The sequence below is a fragment of the Ruditapes philippinarum genome, unplaced genomic scaffold (assembly GCF_026571515.1).
Source record: "Ruditapes philippinarum isolate M1 unplaced genomic scaffold, ASM2657151v2 ctg1759_1_1_1_1, whole genome shotgun sequence".
NCBI classification, from domain to species: domain Eukaryota; kingdom Metazoa; phylum Mollusca; class Bivalvia; order Venerida; family Veneridae; genus Ruditapes; species Ruditapes philippinarum.
In genome coordinates this window covers 459,490-486,683 of record NW_026856458.1, presented here as the reverse complement: position 1 = coordinate 486,683, position 27,194 = coordinate 459,490, and the positions used below count along the sequence as shown (strand labels likewise).

At 32.8% G+C, this 27,194-nt stretch overlaps 2 protein-coding genes across 2 annotated transcripts in view; one reads left to right on the top strand and one right to left on the bottom strand.

Moving 5' to 3' along the window:
- The window catches only part of LOC132746620 (ecdysone-inducible protein E75-like), a 54,363-nt gene extending 34,549 nt beyond the window's left edge, over window positions 1-19,814 (bottom strand). Inside the window, exon 1 of the mRNA XM_060735831.1 lies at window positions 19,546-19,814. The gene's annotated coding sequence lies outside the window, so the exon portion shown is untranslated. The remainder of the gene's footprint in view (window positions 1-19,545) is intronic.
- A 2,816-nt stretch (window positions 19,815-22,630) lies between these two features.
- LOC132746608 (uncharacterized) lies at window positions 22,631-26,553 on the top strand. Its single transcript, XM_060735814.1, has 4 exons — window positions 22,631-22,764; window positions 23,724-24,139; window positions 24,620-24,824; window positions 26,141-26,553. Exons 1-4 carry the CDS (start codon window positions 22,704-22,706, stop codon window positions 26,278-26,280), a joined length of 822 nt encoding a protein of 273 aa, XP_060591797.1. The 5' UTR covers window positions 22,631-22,703; the 3' UTR covers window positions 26,281-26,553.
- Window positions 26,554-27,194: the final 641 nt, after the last annotated feature.

Genomic DNA, 27,194 nt, shown 5'->3' with positions numbered 1-27,194 from the left:
AAAACTAACATGTGACTTTTACCACCATTTGACATTGACAGTCTTTTCGTGGACAGATGTGTAAGACATGATGCGTTCCTTTGTTATTTTATCCTCCAGAAGGGGCATTTTGACCTTTCAATCTGTCAGTGCTATAAATTATAAATAAAAAACTGTTTGCAAACCAAGCACTTTCAAAGCACGGGAAAAGTTTGATAGTTTCAGGTGTCTAAAGGGTCGATATGCAACAGTGAAAGCATTCACCGTAAGGAATGAACTGTCTTTGTTTAGTAAAAACAGTTTTGCAAATAATTTCGTCTTATTACGGTGACTTTATAAACAAAGCTGTGTATACTAAATACTAATTTAAAATGTTTTATTGTGGACATGCAGAAGTCGTTCCTACCATTTCCTATTACGTGTCTTTTAATTTTTTCCAATATAAAATTATTGGGCCTTACAAACATAAAGAAATACCTTAGGGTGTCATTATTAGATTTTCAGCTGAGCATTACGTTGGCTTGACAGGTTTGACAGATTAAGTGTTCACTTAAGCTCTGGTATACCTCTAGGTAAAATCTACAAGTGTTAGGTTGCTTTGAACTGCTTATAAACTATAATCTTTATTTGATTGAATTATGTATTAATAAAAAGTAAGTTTCGTATGTCAAGGAAAATAAAATGGGTTATTCATCACATTAAAATATAACTCTAGTCTGTAACATATTATCACCATAAAAAGTTTGAAAACAATACTTTTCCGTTTTTATTTAATACCTCTACAAATGTGACAAATTGACATTAGATATGTTTCGATATTCTTAATCTATCGTTACCTTACAAATTATCAGATATATGTACACAAATGAAATAATTTTAGGGAAATTAACACATTTCGATTCCATAACATTTTAACAATTATCAAATATACATGTATTTGCATGTGCATAATACAGACATAATAAGAACAACTCCACGTGGCCTATTTACTACCGTTGTCATATACCCCATGAAATGTGTCCCACTCACTAAAAACCTAATTCTGTAGTAATCGACTATGAAGCGATGATAATATGTTTTGATAAACATCGCTTGCTTGTTCTGCAGTGTTCAGTTGTTGAAAGAAATGTGCATTTAACCCCATCCAATTTTCACTCAACTGCAACAACCATGGATAGGTGGTTCCTCGGTATACACCCGCACCAGATTCTCCAATTCTTCTTCAGAACAATTTATTGCAAACGAACAATCTGTATAACCAAACATCCTTGGCTGATAATACATCATGTTGGGTTTACCTGTTACAGTCTCGCAATAAGTTTGTGCCCGAATCGTATGTATATTCCAGGATTTCTTAAAACTGTCAAGATGATTTTGAATGAGAGGCATAAAACAAAGTCTGAGGCATTCGATATGCAACTGATCGGTATTATCAAATAGGTTTTGATCAATCAAATCTTTAAAGAAGTTCCTCCAATAACAAGTAAAGTTTCTCGAGAGGAAACTCCAAAGCATTTCAATTCCTTGATTTGCAGTTGATCTCCCAACAGAAACAGAATTGTACCCTGACATGCTATCAGTATGTGACATTCTAAGTGCGATCTGAAGGTTCTCTAATGTACAGTTTTCAGTCCCTGCATCAACCCTTACCATTCTTGGTACATGACCACGTTTCTTTACATGTTGCATGAAATAAAATGCAATTAAAGCAGGGTTTTAATTTGATGGTGCAGCTCTCAACCATAGAATTTTTCGGGAAAATCCATTTATAGCTCCATGAATTAATATTCCAAATGGTTTTAGTTTGTCATATCCGTCGACATGAATTACGAAGTTTGGGCCTCGATTGAAATATTGTCTACGTCTTAATCGTCTTGCTTTCCTGTTGACTACTCCACAAGAGTCTAACGCCTTAAGACAAATCCTCACTGTATTTTGATGTGCTCTGATTCCATATCTCAAAAAAGCATTCTCCATGCTGCTCTGTAACCTAGTTCAGAATAACCCTCTCGATGTAGCTGCACTATTCCACGAGCAATTTCCTCTGGGTTGCTTTCTTCACGTCTACGTAAGTTTAAACGTCGTATAATTCTTTTTATTTTAGTTTTGGAAACTACAATATGGTGAACAAACCAGCCATTTTCGAATGCGTATAACCAAGATTGAAGTATTTTTGGACAGTATCGTGTAGGCTCAGCTCATCTCGTAGCATACCATAAGACAACTTGATATGAATTGCCACAAGAAGTATCTGAAAGTAATCAAATAGCAAAGTAAATTATTAGAATTTTTCACTGAATACAACAACATTAAATAGCAACATGCCTCCAGGTTCTTGCTTATTCTTATGAAATTTTTAAAAATGTATCTAAAAGTAAAGTTTTGTAAAATGAACAAAGAAAGTCATTTATACATTGCAAACGGCATGTACAATCCACGTTTATAATAAAAAAGACGTCAAAATATACAAAAAAAAATCTCTTACTGCGTTACTAACGCAGTACTAGTGATTAATACTGCAAAAACAGTCATTAAACGCTCATAACATGTAAATAATTACTTAACTATTAAATCTTCTTACTTTTTAAAGATCTTAATAAATTTTTCCAAAGATTCAATTTCTTGAAATATTTTGGCTCATGTGGAGGCGTCATTCAGTACTTTTGCAAAGAATATTATCTATTTCTATTAATATATGTAAAATAAAAGATTACGACTAACGACAACAACGATGACTACGACGACGACGCATAAGACTAAGACGACTATTAATATAAATACTACTTCTACTACTTAACTACTCTTACTACTTTGGCTACTACTATCACATGTACTTCTACTTATTATTACCTACTTCAGCTACTACTACTACTGCTGCTACTGCTACTTATACTGCTTCTACTTCTTAGGCAATTACTACTACTACTGCTGCTACTTATACTACTTTTACTACTGCTGTTCCTACTACTACTACTGCTGCTGCTGCTGCTGCTGCTGCTGCTGCTGCTAGCAATACTAGGACCAATACTACTGCAACGTTGAATGGCGCTTTTCCAATTATCGGGGTATTTTAGGGGGTTTAAAACAACAACAACAACAACAACAACAATCGACTCTTTCAAACAACTATGTAAATAATAACACACATCACTATGAACTTTCTTAAACACAACTTTTTAAACCGTTTGGAACATCGAATGCGAAATATTTTTGAATGCATGTACCACCCATAAAGATATTTACTCAAAACAATGTTCGTTATCAAAGTCGGAGTAACAGGAAGTATTCGAAAAGATTTGCTTATTATGGAACTGGATGTAATAAATTTTAGTAATCAGTTATTTCATTATGTCATTTCCTCGAAGTACTCGAAGTACTAGAAATGCATAATTTTAGTCCGGAATGCGTCACGGTACGCTGATTTGGGTATACTAGTAGGCAGATCCAAGATTAGTGTCTGTCTTTTATCATATAGAACTATTTCCAGCGGTTTTTATTAGTGTTTTTTTTATTTCTATTAATTTCGGAAGAACAAAAAGTCGCAAGGGGCAAGGTATGGTGAATAAGTAGTGTGCAATAAAAATGTTACCTTTCTTCTGTATAATGGCAGATAATGAGCTTGGGCATTGTGTAGAAGTATATTTTTGAAACCGGTTCATGGCGGCCGTGTTTTAAAAGTATCTTTTCATTTCTTCAATACTGCATTTTTATTGTACTTTCTAGTGAATTGCAACATGTTCACAAGAGAAGAAAATTGCATACAACAAAACATTTGCACTCAAGAAGCGTTTTAGCAATAACATGCCTGTTGGTAGCTTTGCAGCCAATATTGTATTTCCAATTGTTCGTATGGTTCAAATAAATGCACCCAAATTTCATTCATATTATTACATTTGCAAATTACTTTTTATCATATTTTGGTAAACTGTTCCAAGCATAGTATTATGTAAAACAAATTATCATAATTTGTTGATTTTGTTTTCAAAGTCACTGTGACCTTGACCTTCACCCGACATAATCCATTGTATAAAATGATCTACCTTACATTGAGATTCACTTTCTGACAAAGTTTAGTCAAAATCAAAGCAAAAATGAAAACGCTAGAGCGGTAACGCCAACTTTGTTTACGGAAGATGGACGGCGGAAAAATTGACCACAAATGCTCATCCTGTTACGTGGCAGGTGAGCTAACACATTATGAAATTTGACCTTGATATCGGTATGACCTTGAAAGGTAAACATATTAGTGATGATATTACATAACTTTTTTTTTATTGAATTTTGTATTATTTTCAAAACTTACCTCAATAAACACGTTTGGCAAAACCTCCATATGGAATTTCTTTAATATGACATTGTACTGGCAATTAAATTCTTTATAATGAAACAGAGATATGCTTTGTTAAGTACTTCATTGGTTACTGTTGCCAGTCGCAATACAACTAGTATATTAAGTACTTTGATTTTACTTTTAATGATATCATATATATTGATAATTATGCATCCTTTTTTCTGAAGTAAATACTAAGGTTAATTAAGATTCCTAAAAATGCTGTGTTTGGTAAGTGTTTATCCTGTTATTGCATGCTTACAATCATTTTAAACCATTTTTTAGGGAGGAGGCCCACATAAATTTTAAGGTAATTTAAGAATACTGTTAAGTCTGGATGAACAAATAAATTGGAGTAATATAGTTATTTTGTCGTTTTAGCATTTTTATGCCCCCGAAGGTCGGCATATAGTAATCGCACTGTCCCTCTGCCCGCCCTTCCAAACGTTTGTCGGATAATCATGTCCGCGCTTTAAGGGGCGATTTCAGTGAAACTTCACAGGATTGTTTGTCACCAAATCTAGTTGTGCATACTTTATTGGTTTTCCTCTTGAATCTTTTTTTGCACAGATATGGCCCCTTTCTGGTCATTTTTCGAGTAAAATAAGCTTGTCTGTGCTTCATCAGGAAAACTGAGGAGTGATTCCAGTGACACTTCACAGGAATGTTTGTCACTATGCCTAGTTGTGCATAGTATCTTGATTTTCCGCTTGAATCTATTTTGGGACAGTTATAGCCCCTTAATGTTCATTTTTTGAGTAAAATAAGCTTGTCCGCGCTTCATCACCAAAGCAGAGGGGGGGGGGGGAGATTATTCACAGAATTGTTTGCCACCAAGCCTAGTTGTGGATTGTTCCTGATTTCAGTAAATTAACTTTGCCACTTGGAAAATTTCAGTGAGCATTTATAAAATTGTTTGCATGCCAAGTATAGTTGTGCATTGTGCCATGATTTTGTACATGATTTTTTTTCGCACAGTTCTGGGCCCTTAATGATGATTTTAAGTGAAAATTGTTTAGACTATTATAGGAATGATATTTATCAAAGGAGGTCGGGTATATATAACCAGTATTTTGGCATATATTGAGGATTTTATGCCAGAGCTTCCTATCGGGGGCATAAGTCACTTCAGTGACAGCTCCTGTTTAAGAATTTGTTTCCGTGGATTAAAATGCAAAATGAGGTAGGGAATGGCAACCGTAAATCACTGACTATGAAATAAGCTATCATGAAAAGCCAAATGAGTGAGAATCTAACAAAGCGTGTAATACGACATGTACCTACTTAGACTGATACTTGCTGGGCTGCTACAACCACCGCCGCCAGCACCGCCACTTCTACAACTCCTATTACGACTAATTGTAATACTACTAATAATGACGATGATAAAAATTATAACATCATACCAATACTGTTAGAACTTTCTCCATGACTTCGACAAATACCTGCTGTAGTCTTGAATATCACAATTTTATTAAAACTTATTTAACGAAATAATAAGCCATCGTATGCAAAACGGAAGACGATCTCGACAAAATTTATAACGAAAAGCGGAATACACTTTAGGCATTGCGCAAACTTTTTTTCATCAAATGAAATGTATTATGGTAATGCATCAAAAGTTAATGCGAGAAGGTGAAATGAATTAGGTATTGCGTCATAATCTTTTTCGAGAAAGTGAAATGCATCATGTATTGCCTCTATATTTTTTTCGAAAAACACCTTTTATTAATTTTTCGTCAAAATATTAATCGTTATGTGTAATGTTTCTGTTTTTGCAAGAAAACATTTGGCCAATTAACTCAAATCTTCTCGTTTATTCGAATTATTTTTTGCGAAAACACTAAAGATATCATGCCTTTGCACCTTAATTCTTTCGACTTGCGTAAATCTTTTCATAAAAGATCGCGTAAGAGGTGACCCTTTGAAGCTTCCGTATCTGTGTATACTGTTCGTCAACAAAAGTTTTATGTCATAAGTTTCCGCAAAATGCAACATTGAGGTCATGTGGCGAAATTAAAACACGATCATTCAATATATCTGGGGAAGACATGAAACTGCTTTGGTGTACAGTCTACATAGGATAAACAGGTGCTAAGCTATCTTCAGGAACGACCGCCTCCATGGTCGAGGGGTTTGAGTCGATGACTTCTAATCCAGTTACCTCTCTGGCGTGGGTTCGATGCTTTTATTTGCGTTAATCGTTAAGTATGTATGTAATATTTCTTACTTGTATGTAAATATTACATACTTAGCGATTAACACATAAAAGTATATGTCGTGCTCGTGCCTATGTGTTAAAAAATGAGAGGGTACATGTGATATGAAAATTCAAATGAAGAGTGGTAGCCCGTGCCGCTGCAAAACCGAAAGTAGGGTGTTTTTATGAATTTTTCATTTATTTTTGACAATATACTGCCATTTGTCCGAATATGATATGTATATGAACATATTAAATATGTGTGATGATGCAAATATAATCAAGCCAAAGGTTCATTTCAGCCCGAAAAATATGTCGATGTGATGGGCGAGGCAAGACATGTCGATTTTTTTGTAGCTTATTGTGAATTTGCAGTACATGAAAAACGTGCACATGGCAAATCAGCACATAAATAAAACATTCTAGTGTTCCGTGGTATACATCTTTTCTACGTGTCATACCTCCTTTCCTTATTACAATGAATTTTTACTGGATTGTTATCCATCGCTGGTTTGTTTTTAGCAGAGAATGACCTGTGCATGTTCGAAGAGGGTACCGTTGAGCAGATTTTCGCAAAGAGGGTACCTATGGATATGCACCGTGTAGTTGGGCTTCCCTCAAGAAGCGGCTAAGTAAATTGTATCATTATATACCATGTATCGTAAATAACCTGGATATCCTTCACACCCATGCACCCGAAATGTATGATCTTTTTATGCATAAAAATCAACCGATTACTACCGATCTCATCGACAAATTTGCACGTGCCCTACGGGTTCGAGCGAAAGAAGTTCGACAATATATTTTTGTAATCAATTACAGCAAAAGTTGTTGCAAAATTTCCACAAGGACTCCAACTTTGATAAGAAAAAATGTATGCAATAATATTCCGCAATATGGGGATTTCTGTACGTCACATGATGCTACGTTGGATTTAATAGAGAAAGGAACAAGGTCGATAAACGGCATGAACGTACGGTGACTCACATATATTATTAAAGACTTACTTCTTATTGTCATATCATTGTCATAGAACTTTATACGTTTCTATGACAAAAAACTGATACCTTTTTAGAAATTGAAATACCCGTTGAAACATAAAGACGACACCCACCTCATTAGATTTAGATAAAAGTAGTGCATACTACCTCCTATTTTGCTGAAAACCATTTACATGCATACCGATAGCATAGTTACTTAATGTTCTCTAAAACTGCCAGGAATAATGTATATATGACGAAATCATGATTCAAAAGCGCTTTTTTATCCTGTAAGTAAATGCTCTACATCAAGTATGTTTACAGTCATTCCAATAAAATAATAAAAAAAAAAAACCAAAAAAGACCAAAACAAACACAAAAAAACACAAGAAACGGAGGTATGAAAAAATATCTCTTGAACTGAAAAACACGATCAAAACCAACGTTATACGAGGGCTGTCCGGAAAGTTCATAGACAAGGCTATAAAATTATAACAAACAGTCATATCAATATGATGATTGAATATTTTGCAAAAGTATTTATTTGCTACATATTTCTAAATTAAAAGACTAATAAAATAAATATCTGTAAAGCGCCGATCACTATGGCAACATGATCAACGAATCACGGAGCACTTTGATTTCATAACGATAGCTACTCGAATAATAAGTTGCTAAAAGTTGTAATTTTAACGCATAATCTCTTTTTAATTTTGTGGCATCATAAGATACTATTACATAGTATTTAGTGTAAATTATGACGTCATACGTAAACAAACAGCTTGTAAAAGACGATTATAGGCAATGAAGGTGCGTAAATTTTGTGTTGGACGGAGCAACATAATGATATTTAACTTCATAGCAACGCTTATATGGCGCCAACTTCAATTTTAATCTTTATCTTTAAAAACAAAATCAACCATAAAATGTTTAAGGCAACTTGTGTTTAAATGTCAAACAAGATTAAGAAGCGGTGATGACAGGATGTCGTATAAGAAACGCTCTAGACGACCAAAAGTAGCATGGCCGAAATAATGTAGATTGCGTTACAATTTTTGAAAAAGGCAGACATCTCACACACTGGGAACCAGTGACATCTTTGATTTTAAATAATAATTTTGAATATGAAATACATGAAGTAATAGCAAAGGAACATTACATGTATTAAGTATACGCCAGACAGGTACCATGGCTATTGAAATAAAAAGAAATTGAATAGTTGGTAAACATGACGTTAATTTGACGCCGTTGACGCTGTCAAGGTGCGCCATGACGATGTATATATGTTGTATGTAAATATTGTTAAAATACAAACGTTAGTCACAGTTCAATAATATTTGATAAATGTGTTTGCTAGATATGTATATTTATGCTGACAAAATTTGTACAGCGTATGTATTGTTATACAATAAAAAATGAAGATGTATATGAACTTTCCGGACATCCCTCGTATAACCAAATTTTTGTGCCAATGATAAGCGTACTATGCTTCATAATGATTTACACACTTATTGTCTAATAAAATACGCTTAAACGCGCCGTGATTAAGCACAAAAACACACTGGCAGTAACAAAAGTTATCATAAGAACTCCAGGACATATTTTGAGTTATCGCAAGAACTCCGTAACATTTGAAAAATCGGGTATAAATTTATTAGCCCGGGCTTTATGTTTGCAACTCTCCATAATAATTAGGTAATTAAGTATAGCAACGAAGAAGATCACAAATGAAAAGGGCAATATGTACGAATTAGCGAGTAATTTTGAATTTTTTCTCAAAATTTCCAGATTTTTTTTAAACGGCGACGAAATATGGACTAAAAGATTTGTTCTGAAACAAAATACAATATGTAGGGCAAGCTTAATTATCAAAGTTTAATTTTTTCACCTCAAACTCCCCATTTAAAGTTGAAAATAACCATTTTTTAGGCGAATTCTCCTAGTATATAGAAAAGTTTTCCACAGAAATCCGTAACGTTTTCCAGGAACTCCGTGACAGTTATCATAAGAACTCCAAACAAGTTATCATAAGAACTCCATCCTTCGTGTAACACTTCCTCCCCCGTGTTTATACTTTAGGAGAAATGGCCTGGACAAAAATAAAGTATGAAATTTAACAAAGGGCAATAACTCAAAAAATAAGAAATGCAGAGTACCCGTTCTTGTGCACTGCACTTCTTCTTAATGAGATATATCATTCTATGAAGTTTCATGTCCATAGCTTTTATACTTTAGGAGAAATGGCCCGGACAAAAATAAAGTATGAAAATTAACAAAGGGCAATAACTAAAAAAATATGAAATGCAGAGTACCAGTTTTTATGCACTGCACTTTTCCTTAATGAGATCTATCATCCTATGAAGTTTCAAGTCAATAGATTTTATACTTAAAGTTAACCCTTATATCCGTGTTCAAATAGGTTTATGCACGTAGCTGTGCAAATGCATCGTACATGTTGGTACACCCAGTTTGACATGCAATAATAATTTTCTCGTTCAAGAAAATTACGTAGAGGTACACGTAAATAAAGTTTTTTTTTGTGAAATTATAATAAAAACATTTATTTGATGTCTAATATAACTAATCCGAACACTGAAATAATATCCTTTAAAGCGGCCTTTAGCTTTTCTAAAGGGTTATGAAATTTTTAGTTATACCGTTTCATAAAATTGTAAAATCAACTGAATTCATTGGAAAATAAAATTTGCCGGTGATTTAATACATAAATAATATGTAAAACCTCTCCATACCTCTAAACTAACGGTCCACTCTAGATATATTTTAATAAATAAAGTGGACGATTCGTTTCCGGTTGTGCTATTTTTAGAAACTTACGTCACTGACCCGTTATAAATACCTCTCGGGGTAGGCTTTACAGTGATGATGACGATGCACTTTTCCAAGATAAAATTACTGAAATACTTAGTTGGAAACAACCTGAAATTGTGTCGTTGTTTTTTTTAACTGAAAACTGCTTTAAGAAAGAACAAATCGCCGTCAATGACCTACACATATATTTGTGCCATGTTGGGTTTCGGGTTCAGCAATAACCGATACCTTACATGTATGACTGTATCAACCAAGCGGAGCCTGCATTATCTTCAGCAGGCAGTCCAGTAAAAATTTCCCGTATTTCCCCTCGTTTCAGTCAAATAAAATAAAAATATGTTCCTTTTAATGAACACAATTTTGTTATGTCTGTTACACAACAACCCGTTTTTCCAATACAAGAAATCCTTCAGAAGTTATTTATATATAAATAACAACATACCAGAGAAAACATTCGCTCTATCAAGTACATTTCTCCAGTCATCATAAAATGGTGTCGTGACCTTTATCGAAGGTCTGGAAAAGGTGAATAACCGCTGAACATTTAATCAACGCTATGACCGGGTTAGAATGCCGCGACCTCGTCGAAAATAAACACTTCTATTTACCTAGCGAGTTTATAGAGACATATCAAGGTATCTTTTAATCGGCTGATATATTAAATGACCTTTTTATATACAACTCAAGGGGAGAACAACAAAAACAACCTGGCATAAAGATACAAAATATATTAATACTTTGCGCGTTGTAAATGTATATAGTCGATTTTGAGTGGCGTTAATTTAATGCCTTGTCTACAGGAATTATATGACAGACATAAAACTGCAACGTTAAAAAATTATATCAAGTCTGATGATCATATAATATACAAGAGTCTGTGACATTTACCGACCACCTGTGTTTCCAGCGTTTACTCGACATAAATTTGCCTTTAAAGCCGCGTGCCTTTAGTTGAGCCAAAATATTCCAAGAGTATCAAACTTGATTAAAAGTACTCAGGTGTTAAGAAAAGTGAAATGATTCATTATTGTAATAATAAGTTACACGTTATATGCGATAAAATACTGATTTTTTTGCAGTATTTATCACCATATTTCTAATGCGTGACTAACGCTGTAATAACTACTTTTGCATAGTTGGTACCTCCTGGGTACTTTACGTGAATAAGTTCCATTGACTGTTTTTGTTCACTTCACAATATTGTTTTAAATAAATTTTCAAAACTTTCATGAAAAATAACCACGAACATGGGGGCGTGCTGCCTTAAAGTTTACTTTTATAATATCGTTTACAAGTTAGTAGTAATATTAATCTGAAGCAATGTTGAAAGTTATTAATAATTTCATAAACAACTCATTTATATTTTTCTTGTCCCCGAAATGATACATACAGTACAAATATCAAATATTGTTTTCAGATATATAGAAATTTCATATCTAGGATGTGTACCAAATCTAGCGATAACAGTCACTTTTACACTTATTATCAAGTGATAAAACAAATATATGCTGGTAAGTTAAAATCGGTGAACGGGTTAAAACTTAATTTACTGATTAAATTACATAAAATATCCATGATACCTTCCACATGAATACAAAATGTTTCTATCTAATTTTTCGTTAAGCATGCGTGTTAACGCGAAAAAGGGGAAAACCAACAAGCAAATATAAAGAAAAATAAAAGCACAATAATTTTAAAACAAATAAATTGCTTGCCAGAAAAATTTGATATTTCATAATAATCCTAACCCCGCTAAAACTCTTAAATAGATTCGCCCATCTTCCAATCAGGACATTTAAAAATGCAATGTATATATGTGTATATATAATGACAGAATAGCGAGTATTGCAGACAATGATATTCGGTCTGTGACATCAGGCGGCACAGACACGTGCAGACAAATCCTGGTCTGCACAGGTCACGTGCATGGAAGTATCTGTTAAGCGTTAAACAAACCGAAAGAACAGTTTTAATCGCTGGTGTAAATTTCAGCTTACGTCATTTAAAAAACACAGGGTCATTCATATGTATCGAATGATCCTGGGTAAAAAAAATGCAAATTTTAAACAATTTCTTCCGACATGTATATATAGCAATGTGTACATGCAATTTCATTTTTTTCTGTTTAAATCTAACGTTCTTTTGCTTCGCGCCATCAAAATTGCGAAATAAAGAATATATTCAACACTTTTCATATTTCGCATAAACTTTACGCACATTTAAAATGGCCTATAAGTCTTCTATGAATAAGATAAATCTAAAATAGCTTTGACCAACCTCATTTTATTCCAAATTATTGAGCAGAAAACTGGACAGCGTCTTTCCAATATCAGCTGTAAAGTGCTCTTATAACCTACATAGAGTTTGTTTACGTCTTTAGTAACAGCGGTCAGTGACTTCTGACCATTGAAGAAGTCATGACCGCGGTCACTTTGTTATGTTACATAGTTCTATATTGATATATTTAGCCTACCATATCGTTCCATTTCTGCACCTTTTATTGTCATACAACAAGGTTATTCATGACAGATTTATTCTACTCTTAATTCATTTGGTGCATAAATACGTTTGTCCGTGCCCGTTCGTTCACCCGTTCGTCGATAGCAAATGTAAAACAGACGATATGTCTCGGATTTGTCTTCTTATTCCGCGTCACTATGGATACAAACGAATATATATATATATATATTAAGAGATACTTTATTTAAGCTATTTTCAAAACGCGCGACTGCAAAGTTATCGGTTTTCATTATCACAGAATCTCGTCGTTTCTCGTTCCTTCAGTATATGTACTTTAAGAGATCTTTGCGAAACGTCTAGCCTTGGCGAAAATGTCAATACCAAACAATTTTATATAAAATTCATATCATGACATATTTACATAATGTTAAGGTGTCTTCTTTATGGAAATATATACATATAATTTCCATAAGTGGATTCGTTTTAAGATCAGGAGAAGAATGCAAGCATTGAAATTTTCTCGATGTCGCTTTTAATTGACCTTCAAGAAAACAACACTAACATAGTTCCGCTTTGAAAATCTGTATATGTATTTTGGCCTATGTCCCACGGATCCCCGAAATCCCGCCAAATAAGTCCGACAAAGAACGGACAAAAGAACGAAAGAAAGGACGGGAAAACGCGCGAACAAAGGATGGGAGACCAGGTGAAAGAATGGACCAAAGAACGGAAGAAAGGACGGGAAAACATGCGAAGAAGGAACGGAAGAAAGGAAGACACGGCACATTTTTAAATATATATGTACTCTATGTAAATTTTAAGGACAATGCAGAAAGCATTTCAATGCTAACATATTGAACAATTTCAAAGCTTAGTTTTTCCTACCTATCTACTCTAACTTACTTATCAATCTACATCACTGAAATATTGCAGTTCTAAAGACAGATTTAGAGATTTGTCACGGGTTTTCAATGTATCCAAAGTATCCGTTTTTTACATAAAATAAAATCTAAGATCATTTTATTTACCTTCACTTTACGATCTCCTTCTCCAGAAAAAAAATCTTAAGAATGCTTTTGACTAATTATTGCCCTCATAAAAAGGTGAACTATAGAATACGAAATTATTATCTACCGCCCTTTAATTTCTAAGATGAAGTTGAATTGTAAGATGGGGGAAGTTCCCTACCCTAATGCTAAAACTATATCGGACAAGACGGTCTGATGTGGGTTTTGCAACCAATCTCAAGAAGGAAACACATGATAGTATATATTTTTTTTTAATCAACAGTTATAAAACTATATCTTTATATAAGATGAAGTCACTTCGCAGGCAATATGGATTTGATATGCAAATTTTGGACTCGGAAGGTGAAAACGAGGCTAGATAATGGTACAATATGATTTTGATATTGATTTTTGGACTTGAGAAATGAAGGTAATGCTAGATGGTGTACATTGTGAAATTGGTACGGCTCAGTTTGACTCGGGTAATTAAAACGAGGCTAAAATCCTACTATGGTTTAGTGTGAAATGAAACCTTGTTCTGGAAGGTCATTGATTACATTTTAGGGTAACATTTTTTATAGGGTGTGAAATAAAAAATAGAAATGAGAATTATATATCGTGCAAGCTATCGATTTGATCGAAAACCGGTACATCTCGGTTATTTTGCTCTATCGAAAAACAGTCGGTTTCAATCATTGTAAAATCTAAACAGATGTGCATTTGTTTTACATTTGTGTTGTTCAATGAAAATATCATAAAATAATAATATGAATGATATCAATGATGTGAAATCTAAATTGACTTTCAGCAAACGTGTTTTATTTATTTTCACAACAACAGTTAATATATTGATATAATGATATCCCTATTTTCATTGCTGTTCAATACAATTTACTCCATAACAATCCGTTTGTACGTAAACTGATATTATAAATACATGTATGTTTAGTTGGTTTTTTTTAATGGACCAGTCATTTGGAAACACGCCCTCAACCATTCAATCTCGTGGAAAAACCCTGTGAGAGGTGTATCCCCACTTTAAGTCCTTGCAGTTTGTTGCGGATAATCCAAGCTATTTTGCGCGCAACAACAAATAAAAGATATTGACATTTTATTTTATTCCAGAGATAGGAATCGAAAGTTTTGTATTCCAGAGAAAGGTGTTGACGTTTCGTTCTACTTATTAGAGATAAATATTCATGTGTTTTTATATATCTATTTTAGGAGATAGGTATCTTGACATTACATCTTCTATTTCAAATGTAGGGCATTTTATTTTTTTTTCTATTGGACATACTTTCACAAAATCATATTGTTACTCTTTATAATAATTTCAGAGATATATATTGGCATTTTATTTTGATTCCTAGAGATAGAAATTGACATAATTTTTGTTCCAGACGCTTGTAACTGGGTTAAAATTTCATTTTCGATAAAAACCACAGATAAGGTTTAAGGCAATTAACAGTAACAGTTGTCATGCACTTGTAACACATATTTGCTTTTTCAGAAGGAAATGTCCAAAAATTGATAGATATAATTCATTAAACAACTATGTGTACATTTATAGCTATTTAACTCAAAAAAATATCATTGGCCTTTTGCCGTATCAAGAAAAAATGACGTGCAAATTCATAAATTGTACAAATGGGACTTTATTTGTGTACAGTATTTATCAGGAGAAAATAAACCAGCTCAATTGTAAATTGCAGTTTCATTCAAATACTGCTTAGACACGTATTATTTTGCTGAATGCTGTAGTTTCGAGACAGTATCATGTTTCGAGACTTATCTGAAACTTTTAATTAGGCACAAGTTTGTTTTGTAATCTGTCCAAAGTTTTTTAATAACCCCAAAAAAAAGTAAGTCTTAAGAGCTTTGACTTATGAAACGGTAGTATTTTATGTTGATGTTTCGAGGCTGTCTAAAGTTGTGAACCGTCTAAAGTTGTGAACTATACATAGAAAGCTGCATAAAATTGTGAACTGCATAAAGCTATGAACTGCCTAGACTGCTGCCTAAAGTTGTGAACTGTCTAAATATTTGAACTGCCTAAAGTTGTGAACCGTCTAAAGTTTTGAACTGCCTAAAGTTGTGAACTGTCTAAAGTTTAGAACTGCCTAAAGTTGTGAACCGTCTAAAGTTTTGAACTGCCTAAAGTTGTGAACTGTCTAAAGTTTAGAACTGCCTAAAGTTGTGAACCGTCTAAAATTTTCAGATTGTCAAAAGTTCTACATCAAAAGGAAAAAAGCAACAACAACTAAAACAAAACAAAACAAAAAAAAACATATATGTATATAAATAAAATATTCATAAATTATTTGTACGAATTTGAGAACCCAATCATCTCATAATATATAAGAAAAAAATCATAATTTTATTTTATTCAATATAAAAAGTACACGAATCTTGAATCTTAACAGTTGTAATTATAATTATATTAGTCTATACTATTATATGAGACCATATACGTTTAGAAATTTGAAACAATTCGAAACATTTACCTAGCACGATAGAAAACAAACGCTGACTAACTCGTTTATTGTTAGATCTAGATTGAAACATATCATAAATAACTTCTCTGAAAATGTTTTGTACTGCATAATGAACAATTCACTGTAAACACGTCTTATTGTTTATTGTAAGATCTTACACGAAGATATATTGTTAATAAGGTCTCTGAAAACAGTTTGTTTTTACCGTATTATAAACAATTGATTGAAAAATAATATCTTCTTAATCTTTATCATGACTTTATGCTATATGTAGTTTAATGCTAAAATGAACATTGAATTGAATTGAATAAGGTTGAGAAACCATTATTTTTTGTGTCAGTCGTTAATGAAAAGAAACTCGTTTTAATTAGGAAGTAACAATATTGTGCTTATAAGTGAAAACTTTCTTTCTCAACATTACGCGCTTCCAATAGTTTAAAACCCTCTTTACATTGATACAATGGAAATATTTCGGGCAAAATTCGTGTTTTTGTGAGACACGCACACTTTTTTTAGTGAAAAATACTAAGGTATTGACACAATGGGTATATTTCGAGCAATCTACGTGTGTTTACACATTTAGACACGCTCAAATATTTTTTTTTATTTTTATTTTTCTTTGGGGGGGGGGGGGGGGTTTAGGTTTACTAAGATTACACCAAAGCTATACAAACGCTGCGATAGTCATCTGTACTGTGATCTGGTAAGAAGACATGTTCAAATAAATCAAATATCAACCAAACCTAACGTGTCACCGCTACTGACTCAAGAAAATGCATCGCAGTACATGTACACTATCTTTTTGCTGCCTTACATGATGGATACGATACCTTTAAAGGGTATTGGTCAAGAATGGAAAGCCTGTTCAACTATATATAATTATGTTGATAGTATTTAGTTTTATACATGACAACAAACCAAGAAGATAATTTTATATGGATGTTGTGTGTGATAGATATATGATCCGATATTACCATATTTACGCATCACAAATAATAAAATGTTCTACACAAATAATAAAATGTTCTAAGAACAAAATATTATTATCATTCATATAAATGTTCATATCAAAATTGGCAAACCACAAAGAACTCTATCAATATCTTTTTTTCTTTCTCAAGAAATATGTCAAAGGAAATAATGAACAAATTAATTTCTATTGTTCTAAACAATATCTGAACTACTTATGGAAAAAGAACCCATTGTTAACCAGTGCACGTTTTCCTTACAATGGATCTATATCAATAAAAATCTGGAAGAAGTGTGATCCCTGAATCTTTAAAATAAAATTATCAGTACAAATCTGGAAAAACTGTGATCCCCGGATCCTAACAATAAAATTACCAATAAAAATCTGGAAAAAGTGTGATCCCTCGAATCCTTAAAATAAAATTATCAACAAAATTCTGGAAAAAGGGTGACCCCTCGAAAACATTGATAACAACAAAATAAAATGAAAATTGAAGACACGGTTCGACAGAGTTACAACAAAAGGATAATTTTATGTGTTCATATGTTTAAAATAAACATATATTTTTCAATTTATCATTTTATATATTGCTTTTTTTTAACAAATGTAAGTGGATGATAATAATAATAATAATAATAATAATAATTATTATTATTATTATAAATTATTATTACTTATTATTATCATTATTATTATTAATAATAATAATAATAATAAATATAGATGATGATAATAACAATAATAAAGAATAATAATTATGATAATAATTATTATTTCATTAAATTTTAATAATTAAAATTAAGATAATAATAATGATTTTGCAAATGATAGAAATAACATGTGTCGGAGATTCTATTTAAATAAAAAAAATCATTATCATTTTGGTATCCTATTCATTTCTTTTACATGACATACATTCATTTACTGTTTGATTGATTGATTTTTATATCTCCATATATCTAAGAAATTTTTTTGTCTGTAAATTTCTTCTTTATTATATGTAAAATTTTATTTAAAAAATTAACTTTTTCCCTGTGTAAGATTCCTTCTCTTTATTTATTTATTTAATCGTTATTCATTCATTTATTCATTCATTCATTCATTTAGTCATTTACATTTTATTTATATACGTATTTAATTATTTATGTACGTATTTATTCTTTCTTTTTTATTTATTTACTTATTTTTTGCTTTTTTATTTATTCATTCATTTTTATCTATTTATTTACTTACTTATTTATTTTATTCATTTATTCATTTGTTTATTCGTTTAATTATTTATTTATTTATATCATTTATTTTCTTTAATTTATTTATTATTTCATTTACTTATTTTTTTCTTTCTTTTTCTTTCTTTCTTTCTTTCTTTCTTTCTTTCTTTCTTTCTTTCTTTCTTTCTTTATTTATTGTTTCAAAGAATGATCGATTGATTGATTGATTGATTGTTTGACAGAATGATTGATTGATTGACTGATTGGATGATTTGCATGTATTCGTTAAAACAGTAGTTTATAAAATAAATTTTGAAAGTACAATGATAAGCATCAATTCTGAGTCGCATTTCAGAACATTCCAGTAAAAATATCATTGTAAAAATAAATGAAATAGGATAGTTTCAATTACAAATTCAGTTATTTTGATTTATTTCATTGAAATGTAAAAAAATATAATAAAATACGTTACCATTTTAATGTGATTTGTTCTTATCTAACATGTATAACTTTTTGGAAGCAGTTAATATGATTTTCACGCACACCATTCATTCGTTCGTTCGTTCATTCATTCATTCATTCATTCATTCATTCATTCATTCATTCATTCATTCTGCTTGTTTGTTAATTTAATTATTCGTTTATTTTATTCTCTTCTATTTTATTTATTTATTTATTTATTTATTGCTAGTATACACTTGATTCATTTATTTCTTACACCTAATTTACATTTAATTGTCTATCCGTTAATAATATATCTACAGATGTGTAAATTTTGGAAACAAACATACTGGCGGTAATAAAAGTACAAAAATTCAAATTCGGTAAAAACTAAAATATATTATGCTTCCTGTAAATCAATTAATTATCTATTGGTTTATTTATATCAAAAGAACTCATATTATAAACAAACAAACGCACATAACCAACTTATTGCTCTATTATTATAACGTCATGTGGAATAATAATCATTCAATTCCAAACAATAATCATATAAGAGCAAAATTATCGATAGGAAAATTGCAGTATTAGTTTAAATTATAATAAAAATAAAACAATAAAGAAAGAAATTCTAAATACTTACCCTACATAGTTACGTGCGTTAAAAGTATCCTACCACATTTAAATCTGTATCACTTTTACCTATACCAAGCGTTTAACATCAATAGTTCGAACACAATGTACTCTTAAAACAAAATTAGTAAATCAAAATGTACGCAAAGCAACCATACAGACGATTCGAATAGTTTGGTTCCCGTATCACAGCGAATACATACATACTAGGCGCAGAGAAAAACGCTAGGTCGATTTGAACTGGGTCGTTTGTGTCAATGCGACCTTAATCACGGTCATTCACCGCCTTTCTGCGGCGAGGCAATGGCGCATGCGCACTAAAATAGATCTAACAATAATCGTCTGCTGAATAACGCACGGCCGACATACAGTTCAACTGCTGACAAGGTTACTGACTCTCTGATTCTTGTAATTCACCGACGAGTGGAACGTAGATATATCTATATAGATATATACATATATTTATGATAAGTCAACAAAAAACAATACGAAAGATAAAATAAACAAGTATATTGATTCAAGGAGAAAAAGTTGATAAGAAAATATGCATGCGACTGATGCTGAGAAAGTACAAAGTTAGCATGAAAGCTGCCTATGATAATCAATCAAGCGTGTCTAGGTTTATTTTTAAACTTTCTTTGATTTTTGCAAGACGATAAGTACAATAGATATACTTCTTTTTGATTATATATAGTATTAAACCAACACTTTGATATTTACTTAAGTGCGTTACCGGAAGGTATACATTTTGATTGATTGTCACGTTTTTGTTTATAATAATGAAAATAACATGAAAGAATTACGAACCGAACAAAGATGCAAAGAGTTAAATGCGTTTTTGTTTTGTTTCCGTTTGATGTGAGAGCGTGCCTGATTTGTGAATATGTAAGTTGCAGTTGCAGAAACAATACCGTTTGAAATATCCTTATCAGGGCTATGATCAACGGAACGCTGTTGCAAATGAATAGCATGAATCTTTCATGTTTACTTTTCATATGTAGATCTAAAACTAAATATATTTAAATCATAAATGATGATATGATGAAGTCATTAACAGTCCAAGGGAAGTAACTACGTACGCTCGAACATTTTTTTTATATTTTTTTTTTTTTCATCTCGCACTATAAAATATTGTTCATTAATTTTTGTATTTTTCAAAAACAACGTAGGTCTGTTGTTTACAGAAACAAAGAGATCTTTTTTCTTTGACAATGTTAATCTATTGGGCCATTTTTAAGCGAAAAATAAAAGAAGGTAACCTGCGTTGCAGACGATTATTTTAGCGGGTAAAGCAGCGAATGGAACTGATGGAACTGGGAGGGTGGCAGGTATAATAAGTAGGTCTACATGTTTTTTCTAATCGTTATTAATCTATCGTATGTAGAAACCATCTTCAATTATGTCTATTAATCTTTGTGCTTAAAAAAATGAAACCAATGTCAGGAAAAGGGAAAGTTACGCTTCGTTAGGTTTCATGAAATGTCAAGGATGCCACTGTTCTGTGCTTACATTATCACCTGGTATTTTTTTTAAAAAGAGAAATAGAGAAATCAGCGTGTCCTGAATATAGAACTCGTGTCATGCCACATATTACATATAATAATATATAATTACCGCCGCTTGTTGAAATTTGTCAGAACACATAAAAAAGCAGAAATACAGCCGCGCTTGTTTAAATTTGTCAGAACACATAAAAAAGCAGAAATACAGAGATACAGATTAAAAAGGGGCTTAAAAAGCTCAGATAGAGCAACAAAAAAAACAAAAAAAAAAAAAAACACTAACACTGACGTTCATTATTAAAGACCTACCACGACTCTTCGACTCTTTAAAAACCTTGTAAGAAATGACATGCTAATAATTCTATAAATAGAATATAAGCACAACGTGCGTGTACTGAAAAGAGTACATCAACATTGATAAACAATCGAATCGAGAATATATTGAGTGTAACATGTGTCTATCATATAATCTGTTTTTCTATTTAAACATATAATACAATGAATAATAATGTACCAAGGACAAATATTCAGATGTCAGCCAGAAACTTTTCTGCACGTAAATGAATTGATTTTACGAGATTTTTTAGCTTTCATACTGAAAATGGGCACGTTAATTTAAATAACGCTAACGCTTTAATTTCAGCGTAAAATGTAGGCCGACTTGTACAGGTCAAAATGAACTACATTCCTTTTTTGCATATCTAGTCTACTGTACATGTACTTTGTATCGGTTTCGCGGTTATTTTTGTAAGGCCAATTATAGTACATGTAGTTTATCGTATGCTTTTTATTTTATTAAATTATGTAACTAACGGTTGATTTTATTTTCAAAATGTTACGTTGTAATTATTAGAATATACATTCACTACAGCCTAACTAGAACTTATATTTTGGTTTTAGATAAAAAGGCCACATGAATCAATAATAGGGGCGTCATAAATCAATATTCAAATAATGGGCGTGACGTTTAAAACATTTTCTAAAAATATTAGGCGAAGATGAAAAAAAATGACACAAATATATGGAAATTTTGGCAGTATCCATTCTTATAATCATAATATTTATTAAATTTATATATAGACCTATGTATTTTTGCAACAACTATGCGAAGGGAATTAACCTTCAGATATGCGTCTTTACAGTTATACCTTGATTTATCTCCCTTCGTTACGAATGAATTAAAACGAGATCTATTAAATTAGATATTAAATACATTGTTTAATTATCTAGATATAGATATTCTACATGATCATATTATGAATTCATGAATGTCTTGATTGTCCCATCTTTTCATTTATGAACGATCGGAAAGTCTGTTAATTTCAAAGACAATATTCACCTAGAATGAAACACTTGTCTTGAAAAACTGAAGCCTTAGTACTTACAGTAGACTCTATAAATATTGATTTACCTTCTTAGACATAGATTTAGATTTACATCTTTTTTGATTTAGATCTCACCATAAGTATCATCATTATACATGTATATATAGAATCTAACAAACAATCGTTGCAAGTTTAAAGTGAACTGGCAAGGTTCTTGAAGACACAGGTCTAGGTAAGTTGAGTTGCAAGGAAACGTGGTAATAACGTGGATCAAAACTTCATGATTTAATGACGTCATGTAAATGACGTCAAATTAATTTGTATGACGTCATACAAACAAAATGGCGTCAAGTGACATACCAGAAACAATGAAACTACTAATGCTGATTCTATATTTGTGCGGTAAGTTACGATGGCTTCCATAGACGTCACGTAGATATTTTTTAAAACACACTTGACATACTCGGCTAATCTCTATATTATGGAAGTGTTCATAATTCCGATGTAAAATCACATGAAGTGGCGTAGCCTAAGAAGGGGGGGGGGGGGATAGGCTGATTGTCCTTATTGTGAAGTATGACGTTGACCTTCATGCCGTAGACACTGATACAGCGAACAAACTATCAAACAACAACGGGCAGTAAATTTTCTGCTCATTAGCCGCTGATATTATGTCTTGTTTGAAGTGTTTGGAGAGTGTTTGGACCGATTCATGGCATCTCGTCGCTCCACCATGTGACCGGCAGTTCTTAAAATGAACCCTTCCTTTAAACAGCGTTGAGGCCCTTGTTATAAAGCGTTTAAAATAATTATTTGAATATTTACTGTTTATAGTATACTTCAATTACTTTTCTGATATTTATTTTTCATTTCTACATTGTCTGTCCTCTTGCTGAACTTCGTCAAACCCATAGTGGCGAGAGGCAAGTGATTTGATGCCAACTACCTTAACCATTTGGCTACAGGCGCCTTATCCCCTCAGAACTATATATATCTATAGCTGTAATTAGATCTCACTTTATTAAACATTTGAACAAAATTACTTTCTTATTGAGCAATATTATTCTTTATTCAGAAGAATATTCTGTTATTTTCAAAGCTAAATTGAAGCTCTAATATTATATATACAATAATTACTCTTCTGCAGTATTGGATATTATTGAGCCGCGCCATGACAAAACCAACATAATGTGTTTGCGACCAGCATGGATCCAGATCAGCCTGCGCATCCGCATCCATATTAGGGTTTGTAAGCTGGATCCATGCTGGTCGCAAACCCACTATGTTGGTTTTGTCATGGCACGGCTCATATGTATTGATCCGTGTGAGGTTACTCAGTTCTAAATACTGTATTTATCTAGATCAAACGACGAGTAACAACCTATCAACGTCCAAGTCTTCCTCAGCAACCTCTCCCAGTGCCGACCAGACTTTACACCAGAAACTTCTCTCTCGTCGACGAGGTCTGATTCCCAATTCTCGCAGACGCGGTGATACCTTTTCACAACTTTATCAAAAGGCACAGTCTAAAATTCTTTGGAAACAGCTTTTACTGAAACGTAAATTATACGCAGCTGCACAAGGTCGGTCAAAAGCAACAAATCTTTCAAGTCACATGAATAAAAATTCTACTCAACAATTTCATGACATCGGCAGTACAAATAAGAGCTTATTGATACAAAATGCTGAGCAAGAATCAAGTCTTAGGCGCCATAAACGATGGGATTATGAAGAGAACTACGATTGGGAAAACGGAGGGAAAGATTACGTTATTCCGGTACTTTGATTATTCTTGTACTTTGATGAGGGTAGAAAATACTGTAACAGGTCTGGGTTTCAATAAGTTAGATCTATGCCTATACTTAAAGGTCACATATTCAATATTTAGAATTTATTTTAGTTTCGATTGCGTTAGAAGCTATATAAGGTCATATACACCAGAAAAAACCCAGAATTCGTTCTTGGAACCATCCAGTATAGGTTCTACTATGCAATGAGTGTATTTAAAGTGTCTAGCCTAAAGGATGGGGTTTGAACCCACGCCGCCAGCAAATCCTTAAACTATATAACCCGACTCATTTACCATTCGGCCATGCCGCCAGCGATAGATCATTGTAAGAGATCGTGATCACGTGATATTTGTTATGCTGCTAATGATGCCATAAATGCAATAAATGTAATCGTATAGCAGACAAAATAAAATGTTAAATTATTGCACATTCCAGTGTTTTAGAAACTTGAATAATTTTACTTTTAGGGTGAAGAGAAAAAGGAGACGAAGTTCGAAAAGTTTGCAAAAAGCTGGCAAAAGCATGCCATCAAAGTGATATTCCTGTTTTCTTTCGTCTGCATGTTGTTGTGTTGTTGTTTGGCAATATGCAAGAAATTTTGCGATAAAGTATGCGAGACGGTATGCTGGCACCTTAGGGACTATCGTGATATATGTTTAAACAGAGATCCACGTAAGTCAATATCTTTAAAATCTATATTTTTATGAGCCGCGTCACGACAAAACAAACAAAATGGGTTTGCGACCAGCATGGATTCAGACCAGCCTGCGCATCCGCGCAGTCTGATCAGGATCCATGCTGTTCGCTATCGGTTTCTCTACTTGTTATAGAGTTTGTAAGCGAACAGCATGGATCCTGATCAGACTGCGCGGATGCGGAGGCTGGTCTGGATCCATACTGGTCGCAAACGCACTATGTTTGTTTTGTCATGTTGCGGCTCTGCTCATATCATGACATTTTAAATGACTCCATGGTAAACAATATAACATTTCCATTACTTAGTGTTACACATTCGGAAAACCTCACCGATTGTTCACAATCACGGCCCATACCCGCAGTGTAACGGAAAAGTCCGAGAGAACTTATGATTATCCACAGGATAATATGCTATTTCTTTATGTTTAATGTGGTCGGATTAAGAAATGTTATTATTTAGATGACGTCAATTTTCTTTTTGTAGAATATTTTTTGTTGATTTTTGTTTTTATTTGCCGATTGTCATATCTCGATAGCCGATCCGCCTCAACGACTTTCCTGGATAACTAACCAGTAATTACCAATTTCTCAGCAACTGCCGGGCCTACTCATCTAACATATTATAAGATAAATTTCCGTTACACTCCATGTCCAAATCAATTGACGATTCGCCCGAAGTTCAATCCAGCGTCAACTGGGTTCCTAATACGATGCTCTCCCTATTTGGCTAAGCGGGCGGACCATTTGGCAGATCTATGACAATGGTGGTGTTGATAGTTTACCCTCTATAGATTACGACAGAACGCCACTTTAAAATTATCAGAGCATAGTTCACTCACTGATTTGTTCCCTGGGCATGCTGTCAAGCAATTTATCAGTACTAGTTGCCTTCACTTTTGCAAGGAAATGATTACTTCTGTACAAGCCAGGGTAACTTCTGTACAAGCCAGAGTTGCAGAAGTGCGAGTAATTGTGTATATAAGGATTTCATGATAAATCAGAACGATAGAGAGTTGTCCGTTTAGCTCAATTGGTAGAGAATTGGACTGTGAATCGGGCGACTCGAGTTCGATTCCCAGACGGCGCATGACACTTTCGTTGCGATTGGTCATGGAATCCTTTCTACGGTCATTCGCACAATCATACAATGTGGCCTACTGCCATGATCCGGAGTGGAACCTACCAGTGCCACCACATCACAACGATAGTGACCGCGCCGTCCGGGAATCGAACCCGGATTTTTTTTCTTATAACTGATAGCAATGTATTATTATTGCATTGTATAAATTCAGGTTTTCGTAGTGTACGGAAGATGGCAGACGAGTATGGGATAGAGTTAGATTATGACCAGTATACCAAAATCAAGAAAGGTTACGAGGAGGGATTCCGTAGTGCTGGTTATGAGGAACATAAAGACCTGTCTGGTAGATGAGAAATAGGAGAACATGGAGCAAAAGAATGGCTGATTAACCGGATATAACTGTATCAATATAAAAGAGTAACTTTACAGCCAAACCTGTGTAAAAGAGAACATTATTTCTGATAAAAATTACTACATGATAAGCCAGTTATATAACTGACGTAATCTTTCCAGTGTATGGACTGTTTTTACGGATATAACTGTATTTATATAGATGAGTTTCTTTACAGTTAAACCTGTGTGTCAAGGATGCTCTCTGAATAAACACCTTTATATATTGAACCTGTCGCTTAAAACATATCTTTTTCATTTTCCTACTGATTAATTAAAATGCAATTTGGCTTTTTTTAAAGAGTCCGGCGCACCCTTCATCAAATATTTTCACATACAGGTCATACGTGGAAGGTTCGTCTGTAATACTTTATTTAAGACAAGTATTAAACACCTTAAAAATAAAGAAAAGAAAATGTATTGCAAGAAGTAAATAATCCAATGTCTGAAATCTAGTACATTATTTGTTTTGGTAATATATCCGAGAGAACGAATTACGGTTTTCTTTTTGACAAGAGAAACCATTAAAATTATCTATCTCGCAAATAGGTTATTATTAATAGAACTTTATTGAATCGTTCAATATACTTAACTTGTACACAATGCCCTTGATAAAAGACAGATATAACTGTAATTCTAAACTATAGAAGACCTAGAGATTTGAAACGGAAATAACAAGTCTATCATTGTCAGCATTTTTGTGGTATTCTCTTTTTATATAACACTATTTCACACCTTATAAAACATAATGTAACCATAGAACTTTCAGCGTGTTTCTGAACACGTGATGTTCCAAAAGAAGTCATTATCCAATCTTATCAAATAAGCCTCGTTTCCATTTCCAGCGTTTCAGATGCATGATGCACACCATGCAC

What these genes read in the sequence shown, in the direction of transcription:
- LOC132746608 (XM_060735814.1), top strand. Translation starts at nt 22,704, where the DNA reads ATGGCGTCAAGTGACATACCAGAAACAATGAAACTACTAATGCTGATT. An exon ending in GGAAAGATTACGTTATTCCG is followed by an intron (nt 24,140 to 24,619) that starts GTACTTTGATTA and finishes TTTTACTTTTAG; the next exon opens with GGTGAAGAGAAAAAGGAGAC. An exon ending in ATGTTTAAACAGAGATCCAC is followed by an intron (nt 24,825 to 26,140) that starts GTAAGTCAATAT and finishes GTATAAATTCAG; the next exon opens with GTTTTCGTAGTGTACGGAAG.